The sequence below is a fragment of the Falco biarmicus genome, chromosome 9 (genome assembly GCF_023638135.1).
Source record: "Falco biarmicus isolate bFalBia1 chromosome 9, bFalBia1.pri, whole genome shotgun sequence".
In the NCBI taxonomy this organism is placed as follows: Eukaryota; Metazoa; Chordata; class Aves; order Falconiformes; family Falconidae; genus Falco; species Falco biarmicus.
In genome coordinates, this window is record NC_079296.1 from 22,349,069 (window position 1) to 22,374,404 (window position 25,336).

General features: G+C 41.8%; 1 protein-coding gene across 2 annotated transcripts; it reads right to left on the reverse strand.

Annotated features, from left to right (window-relative positions):
* Positions 1–1,962: 1,962 nt before the first annotated feature.
* Positions 1,963–23,487, reverse strand: ACSL5 (acyl-CoA synthetase long chain family member 5). 2 transcript variants are annotated; one of them, XM_056350997.1, is made up of 21 exons: positions 23,277–23,487; positions 13,957–14,142; positions 13,303–13,411; positions 12,586–12,650; positions 12,406–12,507; positions 11,976–12,075; positions 10,552–10,730; positions 9,809–9,841; positions 9,537–9,588; positions 8,892–8,965; positions 8,382–8,459; positions 8,021–8,155; positions 7,466–7,600; positions 7,296–7,391; positions 6,664–6,736; positions 5,682–5,770; positions 5,482–5,598; positions 4,892–5,035; positions 3,802–3,903; positions 3,354–3,425; positions 1,963–2,923 (listed from the first exon to the last, which is right to left on the reverse strand). In XM_056350997.1, the coding sequence occupies exons 2-21, from the start codon at positions 14,110–14,112 to the stop codon at positions 2,783–2,785; spliced, it is 2,052 nt and encodes a 683-aa protein (XP_056206972.1). In that variant the 5' UTR covers positions 14,113–14,142; positions 23,277–23,487; the 3' UTR covers positions 1,963–2,782. The 2 variants fall into 2 exon arrangements, with proteins under 2 accessions (XP_056206972.1, XP_056206974.1); XM_056350999.1 differs by lacking the exon at positions 23,277–23,487 and adding an exon at positions 19,932–20,146.
* Between the last annotated feature and the right edge of the window lie 1,849 nt (positions 23,488–25,336).

The window sequence follows — 25,336 nt, forward strand, 5'->3', positions numbered from 1 at the left end:
GAAGAGTCTAACCAGTAATTATTAAATTGGAGGCACAGGTGTTGTTTCATCAAGATGGAAAGAAAATACACTTAAATTGTATTTTGGTATACAATTCTGAGATGATTTGGTGAGCCAAAATCGGGCATTCTAATTCTTGATGCAGTATATATGAGTTGTTTCCAATTTGTTAATATCAAAGGAAGCTAAATCATCAACATTCATATTAAATATTTGCATTATGTGAATCGTATCTTTAACAGTCATGGTATCTCATTCTTCAACATCTATATATAGTATACACATCTATACTGCAGACCAAATGGATCAGTTCCTAATGGACAACTACTAGATGAGCAGTTTTTAAGAAAAGTAGAGCAGACTGGATGCTATTTTAGTGCCAGTCTCTATCCTGGGGAAAATAAGTTGCAGAGAATTGAACTTCATTGTACCTATAGCCATCCTTACCTTAAATCTTTGTTTACTGAGTATAACAGTGTTTCAAGCCTGCTGTGGCTTTAGTGCTCAAACAATAGCCTGAAATAATTTTTTTCACTATTGTAATGCAAACATGCTTAAAGTACTCCTGTTTTCACTTCAGATCTGTATGTGGAAGCAGTTCATGTGGCAGAAATGGCACCCAAGAGACCAGTTTCAGACCAATTTACACTTGAATTGCTATATATTATTTGATTGTTCAGAAATGCCATTACCCACTCAATTACATCTTTATAACGGCTACTAGCAGATGCCACCAACACGAAAAATCTAAAGCACTGTAGCTTGCCACTGTGAGAAGAGGCTTAATTGCTTTGAAGAGCAAACCCAGTTCAGAGACTGAGGTGTTTCCTCTTCTGAAAGAGAAAGCATCTCTACTGTATTGGAAAGTGAGCTGTACAGAGTTGCTACTTTCTGAGGCATGGCAGGCATCCTTTACTCAGTTCACAAGTAAGAGCTGTCTTTAAGGTGAATGGAACACTGTGATTGGTATCTGAACTTTGCTAGTTGAAGGGCCCAGCACTCCAACATCCAAGCAGCTCTCTGTAGGGAAGTTTTACTTGTTGATACAATAAATAAAGGGCACCGCAGCAGGTGGCATGACAGGATTCAGCCTCAAGTTTGTACAGATCTCAGTTGACTGGATTTACTGTCCCCAACTGAACAACTGACATCAGAACCCAAAACCAGTTTCAGTGTACATTACATTTCTTCTTCCCTCTGGTTCCCTTTTTTTCTCCCCCGTCCCACCTGGGGGAAAAGATCAGTAAATTTTAAGTCACATTGCTTTAAGGAAGCATGGGAAAGATGAGACACTTCAGAGTCTTAGTCTTTTTGACTAGTCAAAGCTAGAGATGCCTCTCAGCAAAGGATGATTCTTTCCTGACCAACAAATCTACTGGTTGCATTCATTTTGGGGTATCAGACCAAGAGCATTAAATACAGAGAGGAACATGTGCTAGCTTTAAGAATCTGGCACAGACAAGGATAACTGGCACAGGAAAGCAACATGTACTCTTCCCCTGTTACATCCCTGTTAGCACTGCATTGCTTTTTGGGCTGTCACAGCAGACTACTACAGGGACAGGGAGAAACTGTCAGCAGGGACAGCATACACTGATGGCAGATGTGTTTCTAAAGATAGGGACAGTACTTGTCTGGCCTAAATAGTTTTCTAAAGAAGCAGCTTTAGCCCTAGAAAATTCTATCTGATACATTATTTCCCATGAAGAATGAATTTACACTGAAGACTTTGCCACATAGTGCCTTACTACAAGAAAAGGAAAGTTGAGTAGAAAAGCAACATCTTGTCTGGCACTATCTTACTGCTTTATGGCTTGAGCTGTGGCTGAGTAGTAACACCATAGGAAACAAGTAGCTTTCTGCAGCAGCTGTGTTCTAGCTGCAGTTATACATAACCAGGCAGCAGTCAGCCTTGCAGCTGGCAGTCTGGCTGCAGCAGAGAAACAAGTCACTCACACAGGCTTTAGTTTCATTGGGCAGTTACAATTTATTGCATCTTACATCCTTAGGAATGGCAGCTAAAGTTTTCCACTTATCAGACCCAAATTTGTAAGTGTAGAGGCTTTATAACTGCCATTGCATTTCAGAACGTGCAAAAACTGATCCAGTGCCTCCCATACTAGACACGTATGTTTGCTTTAGACACATACTTTGTAAACCAGATGACGTCAGACTTAATTTTTTATTAAAAACAATGTATACTGTGGGTCCAGCGCTAGGAGCAGGAAATGCACTTCTCTATTTGCTGAACAGATGTTAAGCTCCAATTTGTATTGTGACAGCTTGAGTTGAGAGAGGATACAGCATCCTGAGTGGAAACTGAAGTGTTATTTTCCTGCACTTGTTTTTTGAACTGTCTCCCCCCCATCCAAAACATGTAACTGCATGAAAGAGTTCAGTCCGATTGCAGATCAGTCCACAAAAGGTCACAATGGAGTTCATCATTGGAGCAGGAAAACAAGATTTGTTTTTGACAGCGAGAAGTGCATACAATTGCCTTTTAAAGGATGAGGCTATTGAGGGTTTTTGCACTTCACAGTCCAAGGAAGATGAAAGTTCTGGCTTTGCCTAGACAGCTGATGCTTAGTCCTGCAAGATGTGAATGCTGCCAGCTGTCAGTTACACTATAGCCATCTTCACCTGAAAGTAATTTTTCCCATGATAGCAGAAACAAATATATTTAAGTTCTTGCTCCTCTCCACTCATGCCTGTGTTCTCCATAGGTCATGTAGTGTCACAGATTTATTTGTATACTCCATGCAGTTCAAATTGAACTGGCCACCTATTCCTGCGTGCTTGAATAGAGGGCCTCAATCTGCTTCTGGAATACTTTAACAAGCTCTGTTCGCTTTGCCTTCAGTGTTGGTGTCAAGAGTCCATTTTCTACAGAGAACATCTCTGTGTGGATGTACAGGTCTTTAACCTATTAAAAGAAAGTAATTTTGCACATAACACATAACAACTTGGAGGACAACCATCAGTTCTTCCCAGCTTCCTTGAGCTCAGTGCAAGAACTCAGTCTCAGGAGCTCCAGTAACTAAACTGTTTTTTGATGCAAATCAAACTCCTTTTAGCTGACACAGGAAGAGGATAGGCTGGAATTACAGTACAGCTGCTGCAGCCTATGGTGAGCCTCCACTCCATCCCATGGCAATTGCTACTGTGGCCCTGTACAGCGACCAGTCTCTTGGCCAAGAGACAGGCAGCCGGGCAATGTTTCATTGCCTACTTCAGTTGTCAGGGACAGCTGCTTAGGTCCCATCCTGGCACAGTCAGTAACAGGAATGAAGACTTCCCAGCCATTGCATTAGCCATACAGGTGCTTGTGACAAGCAGGATTTGGAAGTACTCACTTGCTCAAAGGATTTAAGGCCAGCCTCTTTCCCCAGTCTGACCATATCTTCTAAAATAGCTTTCTTCACTGCCTAGAAGAAACAGAGCAGGAGCAGAGTGGGTAAAGTTGCCATTTTGTAATTGCAACTCAAGACCATACCCACTGCTCACTCAGTGAAAACTGAGGTTGGCAAGAATGTACATATTTCAACATTCAAGATTTCTCTTATTATGAGAGGTTGTGCCTGTCTTCTTGCTGGAAAAGAAGCAGTGATAGCCCTTGAAACATCAAAAGACACCTACACTTAGTTCCAGTTTTTATTGTAAGGTTGTTTGCATGACTCACCCAGCATTAAGCCAGCTTAATTTACAAAAATAAAAAAGGGGGTAGAAGGAAGTCAAAGCAATGCAAGATGGGGCTTCAGAATTAAATTCTTTCTATAACCCACTAAAAACAAAGACACTTACTGGATTTTTGCAGACATCTTCATAGGAACCTTTTACTCCCAGTTTTGCTGCGAATTCTGGAAGCGTCTCGGGATCAGGAACCACTATACCTATTAGAAAAGACTGAAAACAGGTGGAAGTAGCCATGTTCAGACCAAGATAAGGCATCTGAAATTATTTTGTCTATGTGAACTTGATTGTTGACAGTGTCTCTATAACAAGCCACATCTACATCCCCATCCATTTCCAGAGTTTGGAAGATAGCTACAAAGGCTTCAGTCACTTACCTAAAGTTCTGACAGCAGTAATTGAAGTACTAATGTAGTTTGTTATGTGTGCTAAATGCTTCAGCAATTAATTTTGGCTGGTTTACAGGTTGAAGACAGGGCTCTGCTAGCATAGTGACACCTCTGTGGCAAACGAGTCAAGAAATACCCCTCTTAGGAAGACAGGCTGAGAGAGTTGGGGTTGTTCAGCCTGGAGAAGAGAAGGCTCTGGGGGGACCTTATAGCAGCCTCCCAGTACTTAAAGGGAGCCTGTAATAAAGATGGGGACAGACTTTTTAGTAGAGCCTGTAGGGATAGGACAAGGGGTAATATTTTTAAACTAAAAGAAAGTAGATTTAGGCTAGATATAAGGAAGAAATTGTGTTACAGTGAGGGTGGTGAAACACTGGGATAGGTTGCCCAGAGAGGTGCTAGATGCCCCATCCCTGGACACATTCAAGGTCAGGCTGGATGGGGCTCTGAGCAACCGGATCTAGCTGAATATGGCCCTGCTCATTGCAGGGGGTTTGGACTAGATAACCTTTAAAGGTCCCTTCCAACCCAAACTATTCATTAATTCTAAACTATATAGAGCTGACCTGACATACTAATCCCATACAAGTATGTAATTAGTCTTTACCCAGCTTGCAACTTGATGTCAAGATCTCCTTTTCTTTGGTGTCAATTGGGAAAGCTATAGGTCTGATAGGATATTTTTATAAACACGGCACTCTCAGGAACAGATCTTGTTCAAGGACTTTTCTATATGCATAATTTGTGTCCTGACCTTCCAGAACTCATTGTGGAAGGAGTCTTGCAGGATGCTCACTCCTGGCATCACTTACCCTCAGGCTTTCCCCATGTACAAAGACCTGGGCTACAGGAGCACTTCTGATATAGACATTTTCTATCTTCTCTGGAGCAATGTATTCTCCTTGTGCAAGTTTAAATATATTCTTCTTCCTATCAATGATCTTCAGTGTTCCATTCTAGAAGTTAAAGATGGAGGCCATTAGTTTCAAGTCTCTGTCTTGCTTCTATAAGAAGTAGAAGATAATAGGTTTAGCTTTGTTCTGTGAAAGGCACATGCTAGTCTGGAACTGGTCTTTGGTTTCTACAGAGAGAAGTGGCATGTCGTCTAATTTCTCCAGTTAGCTCAGGACATGATTAGACAGCTTCTTTATTCTTTGACAGAAACCAAGACATCTTGTTCTTCACTGTGGAAGTGACACAGCCTTTACTGCTGGCTTAGCAGGTGTTACTTGAGATCTTGTCACCTAATTGGTCATTGGAGCTTTACCTGGAGTTACTCGGTGGATGATAAACTACTGTGGAAGGCTTTTCTCCTACAATTCACTTCTCCAGCTTTTCAGATTATTGTAAACTAACCAGAAATTCACATCCAAGGGATGGTTTGTTTTAAGTAATTACTCACTGGCAACCATTTCCCTATGTCTCCAGTGTGGAGCCAGCCATCTTTATCAATTGCTTCTGCTGTCTTCTCAGGGTCTTTCAGATAACCCTTGAACACATTTGGTCCTTTAATGCAGACCTGCAGCAAGCACAGAACAGCATTAGTACCAAGTCTTATCTTTCAGTATTTCCTGACACACACACACAGGGGATCGTACCTACCTCGCCTTCATTGTTAGAAGAGTAGTAGTTCATTTCTTCCACATCATCTAGTTTTATGATATTGCAAGCCAGAGGGGCTCCAACATGGCCTAAGAGGAAAAAAACCAAGAACAGTTATGTTTGGGGGATTCTGCTAGCAGTTGGCCCTAATTGATCTAAAGCTAGAAAGACTAGCTCTTGAAGCCAGATGGCAGAACTCGGGTGCTGCCTACGTATGAAAGACTTCAGTGATAGTAGATACTTAATGGCTCTTTGTTCACTGCTTTAGCAAGAACCAATACCCTTTAAAGGCATCTGACAACAGATGTTCCACAAAATTATTGTAATGCCATTTTCAGAACATTTAATGCAGGATAAGGAGCAGCTAAGTCTCAATGCTTAGAACCATTTATTGGCATAATCAACCACACCAGCCATGTAGCACACTTGCCTCCACAGAATTCCCTCATAGATCCTGGTATTCTTTTGCATTTTGTCCTCATTATGCTCTGCAGTTATGGTGTTCCCAAAGATGGTGACTTGGGCTTGAATTTAGAATACCCAATATTAAAAGCACCCTTGCGAAGATGAAAGCTAAATCTTCAATGTCAGGTAGTCCTTTAGAAAAATAGTCAAGTATCGCGTCTGATATTTTAGTCACTATGTTTTGAGTAAAACAAGTTATTTGGGGGCTAAAGCTAGCTTCTTAAAGCCATTTGGGAAATCCTTGTGCAGTTTGCTCAGCTCTGTACAGACACTCCTTTCCTGTACACTGGCACAAGGTCTAAGTTGACCTGTGTCACTTTACACAAAAGATCCTCCCGTAGTGAGTCCAGAATTTTGGTACCTATTAGGCAGACAGGTGACTTGCCACCAAGAATAACTTTGAGGTTAAGTACCCAGGATTTAACTTATATTGAAATAAAAGCAGTAGAGCACCTAAGCTTGAGTGCCACTCTCTCTTGACAGCTGTGGAAGAGTTTCCAAGTCCTGGCTACCATACCTGTTGTCCAGTCTCCAGGCATTGAGAAAGTGCATCCCGCTGAGCATTCAGTCTGGCCATAAGCTTCAAAGATCTGTGTAAGAAAGGATAAATATTCTTTGAACATCAAGTCCTTGGTGTGAAAGAGCTTAGTTTCAACTATGTCCATGCTCAAGTCTTCTTCTTAGGAAGGAAGCCAAGAAAATCTTAGCCTTTAAGATATCTTGGTCTTATTGATATAACCAGATGTTCTTCAAATTCACCTATCCAAACTTTGCTTTACCAAAACCTTGCTTTGGTCACCTCGTTCTCTGAACTGTGTTCTTAAGTGCACTACATTAGGAGCTCGCTGACTACCAGAATCAGCCACAGAGCACAAGAGGCAGCTGCCTAACTTTAAGTGCTGCATGTTCCTATTTCTCCTGCTATATTCCTCTTCCCAAAGCCTACAGGATAGTTTTTTGGTAGTGTAGTTTGAAGCCAGCCCTGCAGAATTTTTTTCCTGTTAGTGTTAGATCAAGCAGCCTGGAAATACTGAAGACTGACAGCAAGTGCCCCAGGAAGAAGCTGGGCTGGAGTACAGCTTTATCATTTGTCACTTATTTGGGCATAATCAAACAGGTCTTACTTTAAGAAAAAAACCCTCAACTTACCTGACAGCCTAATGCTGCTCTAAGAAATGTCAAGACAGAGGGAGATATAGGGGCTGCGCCTGTTACCATTATACGCACTCTTCCACCCATGGTTTCCTAGAAGTGAAATAGAAGCCATCAGATCCTCCGCTACTACATTGCTGAGCTCACTTACACTCGGAATAACTTACCTGAACTTTTTTGAAGATTAGTTTATCCCATATGCTGTCATTTCGAATTATGCCCTGTTTTATTTCAGCCATCTTCATAATCACAGCAAAGTTTAACAGGCAACGTTTCACTGGGCTCTTTGCACCACTTTGTATCTGCAACAAAAAGTATTGGTGACTCTTGGGTTTAACTCACATCTGTACCTCCAGTTCTTGCTTTGTTAGGAGGCAGTGTATCTTACTTTGATGTTCTGGGGTCTGTCTTCACTGCTGCCTAGGTCTAGGAGATGAACTAAGGGCTAATACTAATTCGTGCTAATGCTGACACACTTCAGCCATAGCTTTGAGGTATAGTAGGGACCCTACTATCTTTGCACTGGCTGCATTTGCATTCCAAAAGTAAACAAACTTTTTGTCTCTGAACAGCAACAGACTTAGCCCAGTCATGACTGGTTACACCAGGTGCCAGTACTCTTTCCATCACTTCAGAAAGGATACATTCAATATTCATTTAAACTTGTATGCTTGCTGAGACATATGAACATGAAGATAGTTAAGCTAAAATTGCTCACATACCTTGTCATATATCCTATTGAGCAGTCTTGGTACAACTGGAAATAGTGTTGGCTTCAAGGTTTTCATGTCATCTGTTAGCAACTTGATGTCTCCTTGGAAGAAGCCTACTTTTGCTCCACAGCTGTAGACCACAGTCTAAAAATTGACCAGGCTAAGCTTAGTCAAGGATAATTCCTAGCTTCATTAATTATTTGTTTATGGAAATATTCATATAATTATTTGTTTATGGAAAGCAGCATGATTTCTAGTGCCCAGTGACAGGAAAGTTCTTGTGTGAGTAGGTTTCAAGGAAATACAGAAGGCTATCATACCTTTCACTATATTGGTTTATAGAAGCTCAGATACATACATCTGTACATACCTGTACAACCCTCTCAAACATGTGAGCCAGGGGAAGGTAGGACATGGTGACATCTGAACTTGTACACTCAACTGTGTTCTAGAGGGGAAAGAAATAGAAGCAGGTTAGCATTCCCTATGCCTGCTTGACTTACTCTTAAGTAGAATGTGAATAAAGTTTGGATCAATTTGAGTACTTTGAAATAGACACTTCAAATGACTGAAGCAACTCAGGTTCATCCATCACCTTCAAAATTCACAACTGTAATTCAGCCATACTAGATCAAGATTAGTTTTATGTTTTGGCAAGACTTGAAATAGGGTAGTTGAGTATCTTGGCATTTAGCCCTGACTCATTCTAGAATAATTTCTGTGTAGAAGTTCTTGTTCAAGATTAAACCAAGTTTCTTGCAGTACTATTGTCCCATTGAAATACGGGCCTGAGGTGAATGGTTTGCAGAAAATGCCCACATTAAAGGTAGTTTCATGACTGAGCGACGTAGCCTAGAGAACACCATTAGCAGTAGCTTACCTCTGTGCTTCTAAGGAAGGCAGCAGCGTTTGCAACAACATTTTGATGTGTCAGCATGGCTCCTTTAGGGTTACCTTTGGAGAGATCAAGCAAAGTCAGCTGTAGCTCTGACTGCTTCTGCTGTCAGTTTCCCATGTCTTGTTTGGCTCAGTTTGAACCATCTTGGTATTAGGCTCAGTCATAGCATGCATTGTCTTAAGAGATCACAAATACACTTCATCTTGAGCGCTTTCAGCTATGGATATAACATAAAGGAAATGTCTACTGAAACAGCATTAGGAGTAGCATAGAGAATGCTGAAACAAGTTGTTTCTCTAGCCCCTGTGGATCAGAATACAGACACAGTTAAACAACAAATCTCTTTTAACATTAAGACTCTGTATTTTTCATAGGCTAAGACAACATGAATTTGGCTATTCTTCCCCCCAGCTCTAAGAAGCTTTGCCTTAGTGTACTTGACTTATGGTAACAGTGTCCCAAGTAAAACTGCAGTGGTGGCTTGGCACTGTTCTAATTTACTGTATTAATTCTGTGTCATTAGCAGTTTCTTTTTTGGGCTGGAAAGTTGTTTTGGTGCTTTTGGGTTTTTTTTTACAGCACAGGGAGAATGTTTTAATGGGGAAGCATCACTATATATTCTCTTACCTGTGGTTCCACTGGTAAAACACACAATGCAAAGATCTTCAGGTTTAGGAGGCTAGAGGGAAAAAGTCATGTAAGGTCAACAGAGTAAGGATTATATTGCTTGTCAGCATCTACATACACTTCCTAAATTGGGATAAACCAGGAATTCTGTTTGGAAACAGCAAGACAAGATAGAAAAAGAATCCTGCCAGCCTCCTCTACTAGCAGCATGGCAAGAGGTCTTTTCAGAGTGTAGTTTTGCAAAATTATAACTGTTCCACAGAGATACTTACAACTGGTTCTCTGATGTTGTTTCTTCCCAGCTCCTGTGTTAAAGAGAAAATGCAGCTTAACAATTGCAACAGAAAGACATGCAACAATAGTAGATGAATAATTTCATGTCAAATGCAACACTTGTTTTTACTTTGCCTCTTGATAATGTTTCTAATTCAGAGAGAGATGCTGGGCTTCCTGAATTTAATACACACAACTTGGAAAAGCTGATGCCTGGGGTTGTGGAAAGCATAAATCTTGAGTGTGTAGAAAGTGATCAGAACTACTTCAGGAATTTGGAAATCCTGAGTGGAGATACTTCGTTTTGTTTGATGTAAGCCACATGCCTTTACATCTTTTTATACATTTATGCATCATATCTGGAAGATTAAGCCTAGTATTGGGATGTCAAAGCAGCCAGTAATTTGCACTTAGAGTTTTCAATTATACTCAATTGCCAACTTAGAAGCCTGATAAATCCTGTTAAAACTTCACCATGAATTAAGCTAAGGAAGTCTTCAGTTTAATGCATACTGACTGTCCACAATACACGGACCCAACTTTTGTCAATGGCTTGAACTCTGCAAGTCCACTTGGCTAAATATACCAAGTTTCAAAATGACTGCTCATCAAGGTCTCAGTTACAGGATGTGACAACTGGATAATGCTTACATTAAAGTGTCATTGTTGCCAGGGAAGGTCCAGATGTCTAGCTGGCAAGGTATTCCTCTGCAAGATCTAGCAGAAGCCTTTAGCCACCTACCTCAACTTCCTGCAGTGCTAGAATTTCGATTCCCACTTTAGCTCCTCTGTCCTTGAGCTCTTTATCAAATAGATCCATGAGAATGATAGTCTTCAGATATGGGGTCTTTTCTTGCTCACAGTTCTCAAGCAAGATCTGTGCCTTCTCGGGCTTGTCACAGATCACTATGTTTATGTCAGCTGTAGAAACGAAATTACATTTCAGAAGTCTGTTTAGAAGACATGAGGCTAGAGAGTGGCAGCTTAGTAGTGCATACATTTAGAACATAGCATTGGTTTGTTCTAAATCCATTTGCATTTGTTCACGTGGATTCAGTGGCTGGCTTACAGTGCTAAGAAGGTTCCTTCTACCATGGCCAACTGATGGGGCAAACTTGAGATTTCAGCTATACAAAGTGAGGGCAACTGCTGAGGAACTGAAGACAAGTATCTTCAGTCACAGTCAAGATAGGCATTTGAACTTTTGGTATTGCCATAAAAGCTCAGAATTGTTCTCACTGATTGTTTAGGTTTAGCCCTCTTCCTTAAATCTAAAGGAATTTAGACCCTGCTTGAAAGAGGTAGCTAAAATTCTTGAGTTGATGCCTCAGGTTCCCTGGATGTGCAAGAGAGTTTTATGCAATTACAGAAGCATTTCCCATTAAGCTGGCAGATGAATTGGATTTGCCTGAACATGCTGGTTCCCCATTAGCCTAGTAAGTCACAGCTGCATAGTCAAGGCAAGACCTGTTTGCAGTGTTCACCAGCATAACTGTCAAAGTGATTTTGTTGGCAAATCCTGTTTATGGGTTGGATCCCAGATCGTTGTGACAGCAGTGGATATCTCCCTGCCACCCAATTTCTCCTCTAAAACTAGGGGAAGAATGTTTGAAGGTTTATTCAAGCTTCCTCATCAGTTTCTTTCATGATGGCACGCTAGTTGTTGCTTCTGTAGAACAACAGGCCCTAACCAAATGGATAAAACAAATTTAGGCATGTCTTTACCCTCCCCTCCTCCACTCTTTATATCCTACAACTTCAAATAACAGACACACATCTAGTCTTAATTTGCATGCAAGTTTTCTTTGTCTTGTTTTGTCTGCATTGTCTGACTGATTTGGCAGTGTGGGAGTTCAAGATTGCAAAACCTCAACTAGCAAATGGTTGAGCGCTCTGACTGCAGGATGGTCCACAGGATTTAGCAGGTCTTTAGTGGACTTGCACTGAAAATGCCAGGAGACATAGGAAACCCACTGGCTTCTTCTAGGCATTGAACCATGTTCTTCGCAAAGCAGCTTTGTTTACAGAATTAAGTGTCTATAAAAGTAAAAGAGCAGTAAGGTTAAAGCTACTCTGATTTTTGCATCAAATTCCCTTGAACTTCCACCTTCTCCAAACAAAAGTTCTTAGAGAAATCATTATGAAACAGTGGAACTGCATATTTACCTTTGTTAACAATATATACAATGGCCTCTGGCCCCAGAGTGTCATACAGTGGAACAGCAACCATTGAGTAAGTGTAGCAGGCGTACTCTGAAATGATCCACTGAAGAGAGAAAACAATACAGCTAAAGAAAACTAGCAGCTCACAAAACAGGATTACCTACAGATTTCATACAGCTTGACTAGCCCATGCACACATTAGTAGTGGGGTTGTGTAAGGAGCATGTCCATGAGATTCTCTGAGTAGTGAGGGTTCAAGATCGTTGTATTGTATGGCTGGCATGGTATGTGCTCTGCAGTAATAAGGGAACTGGGGAAGCAAAAGCCAGTTGTGATTGTTCCTCATGTGGCCTGAGGTGATTTAAATATAGACCCTTTTCTCTCCCCAAGGTGTCAGAATATTCTGGGAAAGAATATTCAATTTCTTGCTTACCTCTGGCCTGTTCTGAGCAAAAATGCCAATAAACTGGTTTGATGATGGTTTGCATCCTTTTTGCAGAAGCCCTGATCCCAGGTATTGAGCTCTGTCCAAAACCTGTAAGATAGTTTTCCCCCACTTTAGTGTTACAAGACAGCATCCCAAATTAAATCATCTGTCATGTGCAATACTCACCTGTCTATATGTCAGCCACTGATAAGGTTGGTTGGGTTTTCTGTAGCCTAAACAGCTTCCATTTCCTAATAGAAGAGTTCAGGAAAGCAATTGTAAAGCTAAGTACTGAAATTGCATAGCACTGCAGCACAACACTTTATGTGAAGTATTTTTAGTCAGACATCCAGGTAACTGCATGGACCGTGGAAGTGCAGTGTCCTTAGTTAAGCACTCTGCCCAAGCCAAGACAGTAAGACTGTTAGCTTCATCCTTACAAGCAATACTTCCAAGATCTGGTGATAATTTCCATTTCACAGTCCACATGAGATTGAAACGGCTTGTGAGCTATCACATATTCCCATGCATGGGACCCCTGAAGTTGCATATGCAGAAATGCACACCTGTTGTAATTATGCAGTAATTTCACACTGAAACCCGTATCATAAGACAAAGCAGAGGTGTTTCCTCCCAGTTCCTTCTGATGCTGAGTGTCTGCTGACTTCACTGAACTCTAACATCTTAAGCTTCTGATATTTGTTCCTGCCCAGCCTGCCAACTAAGACTACTTTTAAATGGAGGGGAGTGGAATACGGTCAAGTGTCACTCCACCTCACAGAAGGCTAGGAAAGCTTTTGCTAGCCTGTATTATTACAACAGACAAGAGGCAAGGCAAAAGAGCTTGGAATAATTTTATTTACTTGCAATAGGCAAGTACTAACTGGCAGATGCAAAACTTACCAGAAGCATGCAGTCCTCTCTGGAAAACTTCATACAAGGTTTTAGCATCTTCAAAGTAATAAGAAAGCAGGTTATTATCTGTCAAGAGTGCACCTCTTCTGGCTCCCCCCTGGGAACAGAGCATAGTTATGAATCGGTGCAGAACAGATGCAATGTAATTTGTTCCTCAGCCATTCTCCCAGCAATCCCCTTTAAAGCATTTCAGTACCATTGCATTGTTAGGGAAGTCTCGTTTTCCTTCCTGATTTTGATCTACTCGGTCATCAGTCATATGCTGAGGAATTTTCTAGTTGGCCTAGATTAATATTCAATTACAGGTCATTAGAGAGAGCTTAACTAAGACTGGGTGCTACCACTTGCCTAGTTAAATGAAGTCTAGCACCAGCCTCAAAGCCAATGCAAAGCATTTGAAAAAGTCAGTGACAAGGCCATCCGGTAAAAAGCCCACCTAACCCTGCTGGCAAGAGCTGCTGTTTCTTACTCTCACTGTCTTAAGACTTCCCTTCTCCCCACCATACTGTTGAGTTGTACACCTGGGAGGAGAGGCTGTGCGTATCAGACAGGAGAGTTTCCACTGATAACCAGAGGCAGAATGGATCAGTATTCACATTAAGCTCAAAAATAGTCCACGCCCACAAGCAGAGTAAGTATTACCTCAATTCCTATTGACTGCTTGTTCAAATCAACAGGAGGCAAAACAGGTTTTGGCCTGCTTATCACCCACAGGAAGATGACAGCTCCAAATACTATAAGACTAATCAATGCTGGTGTTGGGAGCGGTGAGAACAAGACTTGAAGTATCCAGATCATTGTGCTGGATCAGTGAAGCCAGAGTTGAACCTGAAACAAACAGGAGGTTTAATAGACATGAGTTAGAAACACTCACTACCTATGACCACGGTTACTTAAGTAGTTTGTTAAGCAATACTACAAATCATTTCAGCCGTTTGCCCCTAAAGAGTCCTGGTACAATAATGAAGCATACTTATGTAATGCTTTAAGCCTCTTAAGAGATCTCAGGTCACCTGTCCCCATAATTCTTAATCCATGCTGCATCCACCTCCATAAAAAGCTGAAGCCTGATGAAGTCAGACAAGGAACAGATGTCAATTCTATCTATTTAAGAGTAAAAATATGCCTGGGGGAAAAATAGTATTTAATTTCTCAGATTTTAACTATAACCAAAAAATGCCTACACTTGAGTGGTGTGAGTAATGGAAGTAAGAAAACTCGTCACTATTACAGCTGTCGCGTAGGATGGGGTATTGCTAAATTACATGTTACACCTACATATCTAAGTGTGCAAGACAAGCAGCGTCTTCACTGTCAGCTGCTCTTACTGGAAAGCAGGGTTTATGCTGGACAAGTATTTCAAATAGTGAAAGCATGTTCAGCATGAGATGCAGCACAAGTCAAAGCTCTGAAAGTTAGTTTCCACTAAGGAGTGGTGACCTGGAAGTCGGAGTGTGCAATGGAAGTCTAGCTAGGAAATACAGCAGCAGTTCTGCCGCTTGGATCCTCCAGAGTCTTTTCCTTCAAGGGCATGGAAACAAAAACTGAGCATCCAAGATTTCTTATAAGAAACAAAGAGACATCTAGCTCAGCCTCCTCCCTTAGAAACAAGTACTTTAATCTCTAAAATGTTCTGGTATGTTTAAGATTGAATGGCCAAGACAGATCTAGCACAGGCGACTGCTTTTTTCTGAATCAACTCAGATCTCACCAACTTAACTTTGCTAGTATCTAGCTATGCAGCACATGACACGTCACACTTTGCAAGATGAATAACCACACCCTTCCAAAGTCCTTCATATAGAATCAAGGGAACCCAGTCAGTAGATGGTATAGCAGCTAGCAACTAACTAAATCCCTCTACAAGAAGAATACCAGGCTTTCCAGAGCAATGGGCTCCAGTTACCCTTTAATCATAATTCCAAGAAAGCTGAAGTTATTTGCCAGGCAGTCAGTAAATTCAGTCAAGCCCCTAAGTCAGAATTTGGGTCTCTAAGCTCAGACTAACCAGAGTTAGATCACCCATATCTGGTTTATGGTTTTGTTGTTTCCAGTTTCCAGTGGCTGCATTCACCAGCAACCCTCATGTGTTCTGTGGTGACAGAAGGCATGTTTTGCCCACTCAGCAGCTGGGTAAGGAAAGGTACCTCAGAGGCTTGTCATCAAGTCCAAGCTGCCAAAAGCATGTCACCTGCATATCTGAAAAGAACCAACTCCCTAGACCTCTTTTCTACTCTAAGCCTTAGTTACAATGTGCCCTTCAAGCTCCTGACCTTGGTTTCAGGTATTGAGTAAAAAAAAAAGCCTGTGCTCCAGCAAGAAAGGCAGGCACTGCCCTTGGCACTCTGCACTGCCTGTTCCAGTCACTGGGCATATCAAACAAGCAAGCAGAAACCTGCTCTTTCTGCAGCGCAGGGTATCACCCCTCTCCACACCATTCTTTTGGTCCTTTCTCAATTGAGCCTGGAGAAAAAAAAATCCCCTAAAGCCAGGTCTGCTGATCAAGTTTACATTCAGGGCAAAGCCACTTAACAGTAGCACTGCTCCCTTCGGAAGACTGAAGATTATTAATTAAGTGAATTTGCCAATCGGCTGTTTTTCGTCATTTATACATTTGGCATTGTAACCCATTACTGGAGCAGTTAGTAAACAGCTTTCTGCAGGTGATTAAACCATATCTGGTTTATGGTGCCACTTCCTCTTTTGTTAACATGAACAAGTCACTTTTCTGTAGCATGAACACCAAGGCAGCTCGGTAGAGGCATCTCCACTCCAGTATGAAGAAAAGTTAGATATACAAACTTTATTCCTTTAACTCAGAGCCCACTACTAGATCCAAGTGACAGGGCAAATCACATTTGCACCATTTGTATGTTGAAAGCTTGTTAGAAGTTGGAAAAACTAGACCTTGGCACATCTATTCTCACATCTTTTTAGAGGGATAGCAGAACACTCATAATCAAAATTCAGGGGAACTGAACAACAGCAATCAGCTTGGGCTATTTTCCAGTGTTTTTCCATCCCCAGATGGGCCAGAAGGAGGTTGAACTCAGTGCATTTCAGATGAGACTTCCCAAATGTCAAAAATGGACATGACATTTTTCAATCAGTAAGAGAAAAGAGCTGTATGCAGGCAACTGAAGAGACCACATGCCTGTCCAGCTGTATTAGTTTTAAGGGCTCTCGTACTCATTTTAATAGTAATTTTAAGACAACTTCCTAGAAACCAGGAAGGATTGGTTGCCTTTAGAGTATCATGCTAGAGGTAATAGACAGAACTGGGGATCATGTCTATCACACCAAGTCCTCTACTGTAACTTATTAACACTGCTTAGCATTAACGCTGCCTGATCAGACACATCAGCGCAGTTGTCACAAATAGCTACTGTCTGTTACATGGACTTCTTTGACAGAAAATTAACGGAGTACACTTGTCTGACCTTTTTGTGGTAAGGATCCGAGAATCCACTAACCCCGAATGCTCCATGCAGCAGTAGATGAGTCACCGAAAATCTTACCGCCACAGTATTTTCATCTCCTCACTGACTCACATGCAAGGCAGTTTGTACCAAGACATGTAGGATGACTGAAGATCAGGCCCTGAAGGATAATGATGCTTGGAGTAGAGAACCCAAAGTCCAGAGAGAACACCTGATCAAGTTGAGAAAAGCCTGAGGATGATTAAATGCAGCAAAGCTTTTGCCTTCGGATTCTGAATTGATTCCACAAGCCTCTCACATAGAGAGAAATGGAAACCAGACAGTAGTCTAATCCCAGTGTAACCTAACCAGCATCCCTATAGCCAGTCAAGGATGATTTTTAGTTATAAGCCAAATGGATTTTTATTTTAAAGAAAGATCTGTTGCCAAGTTTATCTCTAAAGCCTGGGAAGTATTAATGCTCATTTGCTTCTACGTTGGTTGGGTTTTTTTTAGTAACTATCTTCATTAGCCCATTTACAGCATTGTATGAGACTATAAGTGCAAGAGTCAATACCTACCATACTTTAAAGCTACAGGAGTTAGTGTTGTGTCAAAAAAAAAGCGCAGATACCTAGATACCTAGCAATACATGAAAAAATGCTTTTCATATCTGAAGGACTATTTTCAATTCCTCTACTGCATGAATAGAATAGTGACAGCATTTTGCTTTTACTTTCCAACCACGTTTCCTCAGCTGGGCTTTAGTCACTCCTGTTGAAGTACGTACCGTGTGTTACGCAGGCTGTGGCAGACACTGTCAGCAGATTTGTCTCGGTTCCCAGCATTAGAACAGCTCTGTGCTTAGAGCTTCAGCTGTAACTACTTGTCAAATCCAAGTCACTGCTAATTAATCACCTCAAGTATCCTCCTGCTGCTTAATCCTGCTGTCCTCAGAGCGGGAGAGCGAGCAGAGAAGACACAAGTCTGTACTTGACAATTCTCTGTCCGTGGGAAGGGAACAGATTTACCCTAGATCTTTCCTGTGCAGCAGCTACAGCCAGTGCTTAACCCAGAAATCCAAATGCCCTGTGCATACATAATACCTGATCTATATCAGCTGAGTGAAAACTCAACTCAGTGCAGCATCAGACAAAGCCAGGGCATTATTTTAGACACCAGCTTCCACTGAGGCGCAAGTCTGAGCACCAGCTGCTTTCTCAAGTGTGTAGGGGGGGCAGGGGTGCAGCACCTGAACCCCTCTGTTCTGCAGGACTCGGCTGCCAGTGACCAGAAAGATACAAAAAGCACAGGAGGCCTCAAACCAGCTGTTAGGGCTCTTGTGCATAAGATGCATTTAGACAAAAAGTGCACTTAGGTTGTCTGCCCTGATCAATGGTCAGGGATAAAATGCACTGGGCTCCAGAGTGCAGAGTTTTTATCTTAGGTTTTATCAGAGGAGATTACAGCAATACCATTTACAGCCTTGAGTCCAGGAGTACATGTTCTTTTTTCTACTGTATGCTCACCCCCAGCACCTCTACAGCAATTCCTTCACTAGCTAGAAGGAACGAGACAGTTATTCTCTCTATTCTTTTCAAGTCAGGAGATTCTCTCCACTGGAAAGCAATATGAAGAAAGAAATCAGTGGCATTTCTATTGCAGTAGTTCTTCACAGACAGCAAAGCAACCTCTGATACTTGCACAATTTCAAAAGCAATGGCCATGCACTGCCTGGGAGAATGTATTCTAGATTTATCTTTGTCTCAAGTTCACCTAAGAAACAGTTTGCGTATGCTCTTGAAGTGATCATGAGAACTTGTTGCTCAGCATTACTAAGATAACATTGACTTTCTGAGCAGGAAGCATAGAGTCCAACCAACTACAGTGGGGCCACTAATCAGTTAGTTAACCACCAGTAGCTCACTCTACATTTGCTTACGCAGTGCAGCTCTTGCCTGGTGTCCTGCAGATGCGAGACACTCTGCCAGTTGTTACTCCTTTGAAGCACTATATCCCATCTTCCTCCAGCCGCAGCAAGAAGTCTTGTGTTCTGCAGGATTTAGGAACATCTAACATTCAGCATGCAGAGAGAAGCTAAAGTGCAAAAAGCTCAGCAATGGCTGCTGAACATAGCCACGTCAAAACCACAAAGCAAAATGCACAGTAACTTGCATGAAGCCCAAGACACACTTTAGTTAGGCTCGGCTTTCAGAGTACCTCTTATGAACGTCAGAGCCAAACAGTTCAAGTGCCCTTTGATCTTGGCTGAGAAGCGCTCTGCTGGGCCCTGGGGAAGAGCGAGGCCTCAGTAACTTACTTTCAGGAAGTTTAGTGCTCTGTGGTTTCAGGCTACGTGTTACAGGCTATTTCTGGACCTTGCTCGTGAAACCTACTGAACTCGGGCTTTCAGTAGGCTTAAATAGAAAGGTCATGTTTATAAAGATTTTTACTACGTCTAATATTACTGTCCCTCCATCAGGAAGGCAATGATACCATGACAGTTCTTAGTACTGAAAGTAGTTTTGTCAGGTAAGTTGAAAAGCTAAGCTTTCATGTTTGTTGTTTTTGGGTTTGGGTTTTTGTTTGGTTTTTTTTTGTATCAGGTTTTCTCCTTGAAAACTACCTACACAGAAAGATAGGGCATATTCAGCTAGCCCTTTGAAGTTTTGAAAAATTTAAAATAGTCAGTATAATGCATATAAAACATGCATGCATCAACATTATATTAATAGGAAATTTTCTCCAGACACACAAGCATGGTTTAAAGAGCTAGAACTAAAGCTCAATTGAATTGAATTGAAAATTCACATAGAACTCCTAAGAAAGCAAGAATATCACCATTAAGCACCTTACGTAGCCACACAGAAAAAAGGTAGCACTAAAACCTTCTAGGCATTAACATCTTTTATCTCTACATGTTAATAAAGAATTTACATTATGAAGAACAAAGAGCAAACATATACCTGAACTGAATTCAGCCTAAGGTTAACATCTAACTGATAGCACGCTACCAGACATTTCCTAGCAGCTCCTGAAAACTCATTATCTTGAACCCTACAGCTAATCACTGCACTTGCACATAGGTCACAGTAAAGCTCATCTAAGTAACAGCAAGCAAGGCAGAGCTCCGTTACTCACACAGAAAATGTTTCAGAGCAAATACGCAGATAAGAACCGGTGATCACAAACACCTACCATTTTGAAGATGGAGTGGGAAGCCAACCTCTTTTCCCTAAGTAAAAGGGAGCCTTAGCAGCAGAGTAGCAAGCCAACACCTATTAGGTAACACTCACATTAAAATCTACAGCTGGTTCCCTCTCCCTGGTTCAAATGAATCAGCGAGCAGAGAGGCACGCTGGGAAGCGGGAGGAACGGGCAAGGGGGAGCTGAAGTGGTTAGAAAAAGAAAACACAGAGGAAGTTGTTGAGCTTTTTGTTTGTTTTAGGAAAACAGCTTGAGGTTTACATGTTTCTGAAGAACTGGGTGAGAGGGAGACCAAACCTTTTTGAAATTGCATTTATAATTTCCTGTGTATAATCTATTTGCTGTTGTTTTCTCTGCGTACAAAGCTGTCTGCTCAACAAAGCACTTCTCTCGCTACAGCTGCACGTGCATTAAGCTGAGCAGACCTATTGTAGCCCAAAATATCAACAAAATATTTTGAGTACAGTATTTCTTATGTGCTGTTGTAACATACTTGCTGGTGAGATGGATCCCTGTTTCTGCCACTGGGTTTGGTTCGTTTGGTTTTGGTGGTCTACTTGTAGGCTTCCTGCCCCCACCCCTCTTCCCCCAAAAGCTACCTGGTTCTTTCTGCTGTTGTATAGACTTACATATATACAACTATTTGCACAAGGCTATGGTGATTCACATTTCAAACCTTAGTTTTGTTTCCTGCTATGACAGGGATTTTGCTTCAGGTTTTATAGTTGCACTTCTTCATTTACAAGTTCAGAGCTGCTGCAGTTCCCCCTTTTTTTTTTCTCCGGTGCTTGTCTATCATAACTGGGATTTGGCAGCTGGTTTGGAGGGGTGGGAAGACAGTAGCTTCACCTCTCTTTAGTGCCTTGACCTCAGGTCTTGGAATTGTTTGCCTGCTTAACTGTTTGTCCATCTGAAAGTTTTTCTGCGCTGCATGATTTCAGAATAATCTGCTTAGCTAGACTAACTGTAGCTGGGGTGGAATAACACAGCATGTACTTGCTTCCAGAGCACAACCTGGCCTGGACCTTGGCATACTAAAACTTATAGCCTCTACTAATTGCAATTATATTTTTATTGCTGCTGTAAACTTTATACTATTCAGGTAAAGCTAACTTATGCTGTAATTGTGGCATTATTTAATAATGCAGATACACTTTTAGGGAAGCTGAGGCTTAATTCACCGATTTTGCTGTACAGTTTACATAAAGATGAAAAAGAAATAGCTTGTCCTGAATAAAACTCCTCTGCCTTTGGCTTTCCCTACCCAGACATGTTCCTGTGGCATTTAAGTGAAGGTGTGACCTTCAGCTGTAATAGTGCCAGTCAGGATGCACTGGTGTGTAGAGAGAGGGAATACCTCTTACAGAGAAGGGGAAGAAGGCCAGGCTTCCAACCCAGCCAGCTCTGTTAGCACCTTCTCCGGGTGCCTCACTAAGGGATTTCCCCCTTCAGGTATCTGGTCTCAGGCTGTTATTTTTCCAGGAGGAAGAGACGAAGCAGTGAATTTACCCTGTCTCTGATCAGCTGTTGGGTAGCAATGCTGTGCATCTTAGATGCATTGACTGGGGGCCACAGGTGCAAGAGAACATGCCCGCAGTGCTGTCCTACCTGGCCTGCCAGAAGCCCAGCATGTGATATCAGTGGTCCCTGGACTGGTGAGGTTACACTGCATTGCCTGCACTTAGCAGGTCCCACAGCTCCGACATAAATGGGATTAAGGGATGCACACAGGAAAGCCCTGGGGAGGATTGCTTCTTGTTAATGATTGGTTCTGTTCAATGCTCATAAATCAGAATACAGCTGATGCTCTTTCCCTTCCCTGGTATGCATAAGAAGTGACATGCAAATTTTGATGCTTTTAATTTTTTATGCTGCCTCAAATGACCTGAATAAACTCCAGATTTTTATGAGGCACAAATCCATTTGTTGCTAGTAATTCTCTGCCAAAAAAAATGAAGCAGACATGAATAACTCAACCTTTGCTTCTTTATGTACATGTATGTAAAATGTACACCTGCATCTTTCATACCCATTAGCAAATTAAGATGTGCAGTAGGTAGAGTATGGGTATAGAGAGTTCAAGTAGTTTCCTTTCTGGTTTTACTGTCACAAAAGGTTTTCTTAGAGGATGGATAAGATGAGCTTTTATAATAAAGATTAAGTTCATAGCACAACACTGGCTTTTGATATCCAAAGATGCCAAAACAGCCCATTTACCTATAGCAAATAGCGGAGGATGTAACTAAATGAAGGGGAAGCATTAGCCCAGTGTTTAGTTTTCTCTGTTGTCACTTCACAACTTGGATCTACATTTTGAGTCTGTGGGAAGTGTGGGCTCACTTTATTTGAAGGGGTTTTGAATTCCAGGTTTTTTTCTTAATGCTATGAATATAATTATTCTTTATTGCTCTGCTACACCTTTCAAGGGCAGCTTCTAGCTTTTGTAAAGCAGTGTAACTGCACAGGGACATAATCTTCTCAGAGCATAGGTGGGCTCCTCTGAGAAGGTAGTATGGACAGGATGATGGGCATAGGTCTTGGAAGAGCAGGATGCTTTTTGCCAGTTTTCTTACTTGTAGCTTCATTTCTGGTTTATCTTTGCCTCCGTTCTCCTGTCCTTTGTTACAGCTGCAGCTCTGTACAGAAGCAAGGGTTTGGAGAAGGCTCCATCTCCATAACTACACCAAGCAGTTGTACCAAGGCAACAGCAGCAGTCTTGCGTACCATACTCCAAGATCTGTGCTTTTAAAATGTTTAAAAAAGGCATTCTAGCCAGCTTCTGTGTTCTTAGTTAGGGATTAAGGTCCTATTGTAGTAAATGTTGCTAATAAGCTTGTGTGTATAAATGATTTAGTCTATAACAAGTTCTTATTGACAAGACTTCAAAAATCTGCCTGTGATACTGCAGAACCAAATGGTTCTTCTATTTCTGGAACTCTGTTTTAAGCATAAATCTGAATTGGAGCTTGGCACTGGTACTCCATGCACTGTATCTTTAAATAGACACAATTTACAAACTGATAAGAAAATGAGTTCAGCCTGGATGGTCATCAGGTTTACCAGTTCCAGCCAGCCTATAGTAGCAGGGAGCGTTCAGGCTGCTGCTCTCACTCAGGCTGTGATTTCTCTGTGCGCCAGCCAAGCCCAGACTTGCTTCTTTAACAACATGCAGCCAGTTATGCAGCCGTTGCCTTTAACAGCACACAGCATGATGAGAAGAGTGCACTGGTCACAAGCATTGCAGCACGTTAAGTAGATTATCCCACTTGCAGTACTTCTCTGCAGGAGCAGGAAGCCTAGTACTTGGGAGGCATGGATCATGCGAGATTTGCTTACCTTCCGTCAGCTGGAGGAGGGTGGAGGGACCGGTACAGCTTGCTTCCTTCGCTGCTTTGCAACTCCAAGTGGGTGTTCAAGGGTTGGTGCTTACCCAGCTCCTGTGGCAGGACTAAGCCCCGAATCATCAGTGTGTCGCTTTAATAAACGGGCAACACTGCACCCAGGTAACCTTTGAACCTGCGTTGCAACAGGTTCAAAGGTAAAAAAAAAAATATTCCTGATCAAATATAAAGAGCAATTTTGGCTGGTTAGAAATGTTAAACACACAACTCTTGCGCAACAGCTTTAGAAGAGAGCAGCACGTTGTGAAAGCTAACCCCAGCCCGGCGGAAGCGGCACACTTGCGTTTTTAATAGGACTCTCATTTACTCTGAGTATGCATGGGGCACTGAGTAAGTCTTGTTCCACTGAGAAAAGGTGCCTCTGAGATTGCACTTTGAGCAAGCAAACATATTCTGGTATTTTTCCCTACTGCTTTGTGTAAGGGCCTCTCCTTAAACACATCCAACTGCTGAGACATGAGCTAAAGCAGCCCATGAAGCAGGACGCTGCTTTTTGGTGGGGACTCTCAGTGCGGTTGGGATGTGCAGGGAGCTGGTTATCCTACCGTGATGCACCTTCTCTTTTGAAGGTGTGCAAAGGGTATTGGGCTTGCTGGACTGGCAAGTAGGCTAATCCTGCTTCATCAGAGATTTCTTGTGTTAAGATTTAAATGACTGATTTTTTTTTCTTTTTTTTTTTTTGGTCTTCCTCCATCTATGAAATGGGAGTAACAGAGCTGTTGTTTTTTAATGCTGCTTGAGAAAGACTCAGCTGTGAGGTGAGGTATGCAGGCTGAGCTGGCAGGTGGACCTTCTTGGCTTCATTTCCAAAAGCTGTGGATGTGATCTTTGGAAGAAGTTTGATCCTCATGATCCAAGAGATAAGGCTAAATAGCAAAGTCCTTTCCGCACTCACTTAATACTATTGGGACTGGTCAAGACCATGAAGCTTTTCTTGATACAGACCTGGTTTAACTGGTGCTGGAATTTGACTACTGTGTGATATTTGGAAAGTAAACCAGTATTTACACTTTTCACTTAAGACCATAAGTATTCTTGATTGGGGTGGCAGAACCTGCCTGTATCAGTGGATGTGAATAAAAGTGGAAGCACCTGTGCCAACACTAATTATCATCCTAGACCTTCTGCTTGCAATCTCCTCTAAATTTTTAGGAAATGTCAGTTTGAGGAAGATGAAAGAAAATGAGTGGGATGGTTCCAAACCTGGTGTGAAAAGACAATGCTAGTGTGCAAGTCTCTTGGCTGCAGTCTGTGGTGCATCTTGCATGTGGGAAACAAAGCAGGCAATTTAATGTGGTTACGAGGTAGGCAATAGATATAATAATTAGTAGCTGAGCAGGTCCTCATTCAGTGTATGTGGATGTTGCCTCACTGCTTCAAAAGAGCTAGAGTGACTGACATAATCTGTCGTTTTGTCTCCTAGATGCATCTTATCTATCCTTGTGGGGGTAAGAGTAGCAGAGTCGCTTGAGGAGGGAGCAAAGCCCGTTACCTGAGCTAGCTCTATATGTAAAGCTGTAACTCCTTTTCCTTCTCCACCCTTTCTCCCTGGTACACAAAGTACATGGCTTTTTACCTCTTTTAAACAGCAAATTGATCCAAGTTCTCATGTTTTATTACCTTTGATCTATATGGTTGCTTCCTGGTGAATGAAGACTATTGATTAGTTCTCCATTAAAAACCAGTCTGGGAGATGTAAGCAAGCCTGAGCAGTGAGTGTGTCATCTCTGAGTCTAGTAGGTTAGGCTCTTGGTCAAATGTCTTGCTGAATTGCTGATGGTGGGTAACCTTTTTTCAGCTTGTTTTGAAAGCAGGTGTGAGAAAACATGTGCACAAGCCCTAGAAGACACATGGGCTTACGATCTGTAGCACAGGCTTGTCTGTGTTCCTTGTTGTTTCTGAATGAGTGATGCCGATGTTTGTGATCTCGGGGACCAAAACACATGACCAATGACAAAAAATAGACTAGGTCAGCTGTGGAAACATCACTCATGT

Coding starts and splice junctions, on each gene's coding strand:
- ACSL5 (XM_056350997.1), bottom strand. CDS start 14,112: ATGATCTGGATACTTCAAGTCTTGTTCTCACCGCTCCCAACACCAGCA. Junction 9,589..9,808: donor ACAACATCAGAGAACCAGTT/GTAAGTATCTCT, acceptor TTTTCCCTCTAG/CCTCCTAAACCTGAAGATCT. Junction 8,966..9,536: donor TTTTACCAGTGGAACCACAG/GTAAGAGAATAT, acceptor ATCTCTCCAAAG/GTAACCCTAAAGGAGCCATG.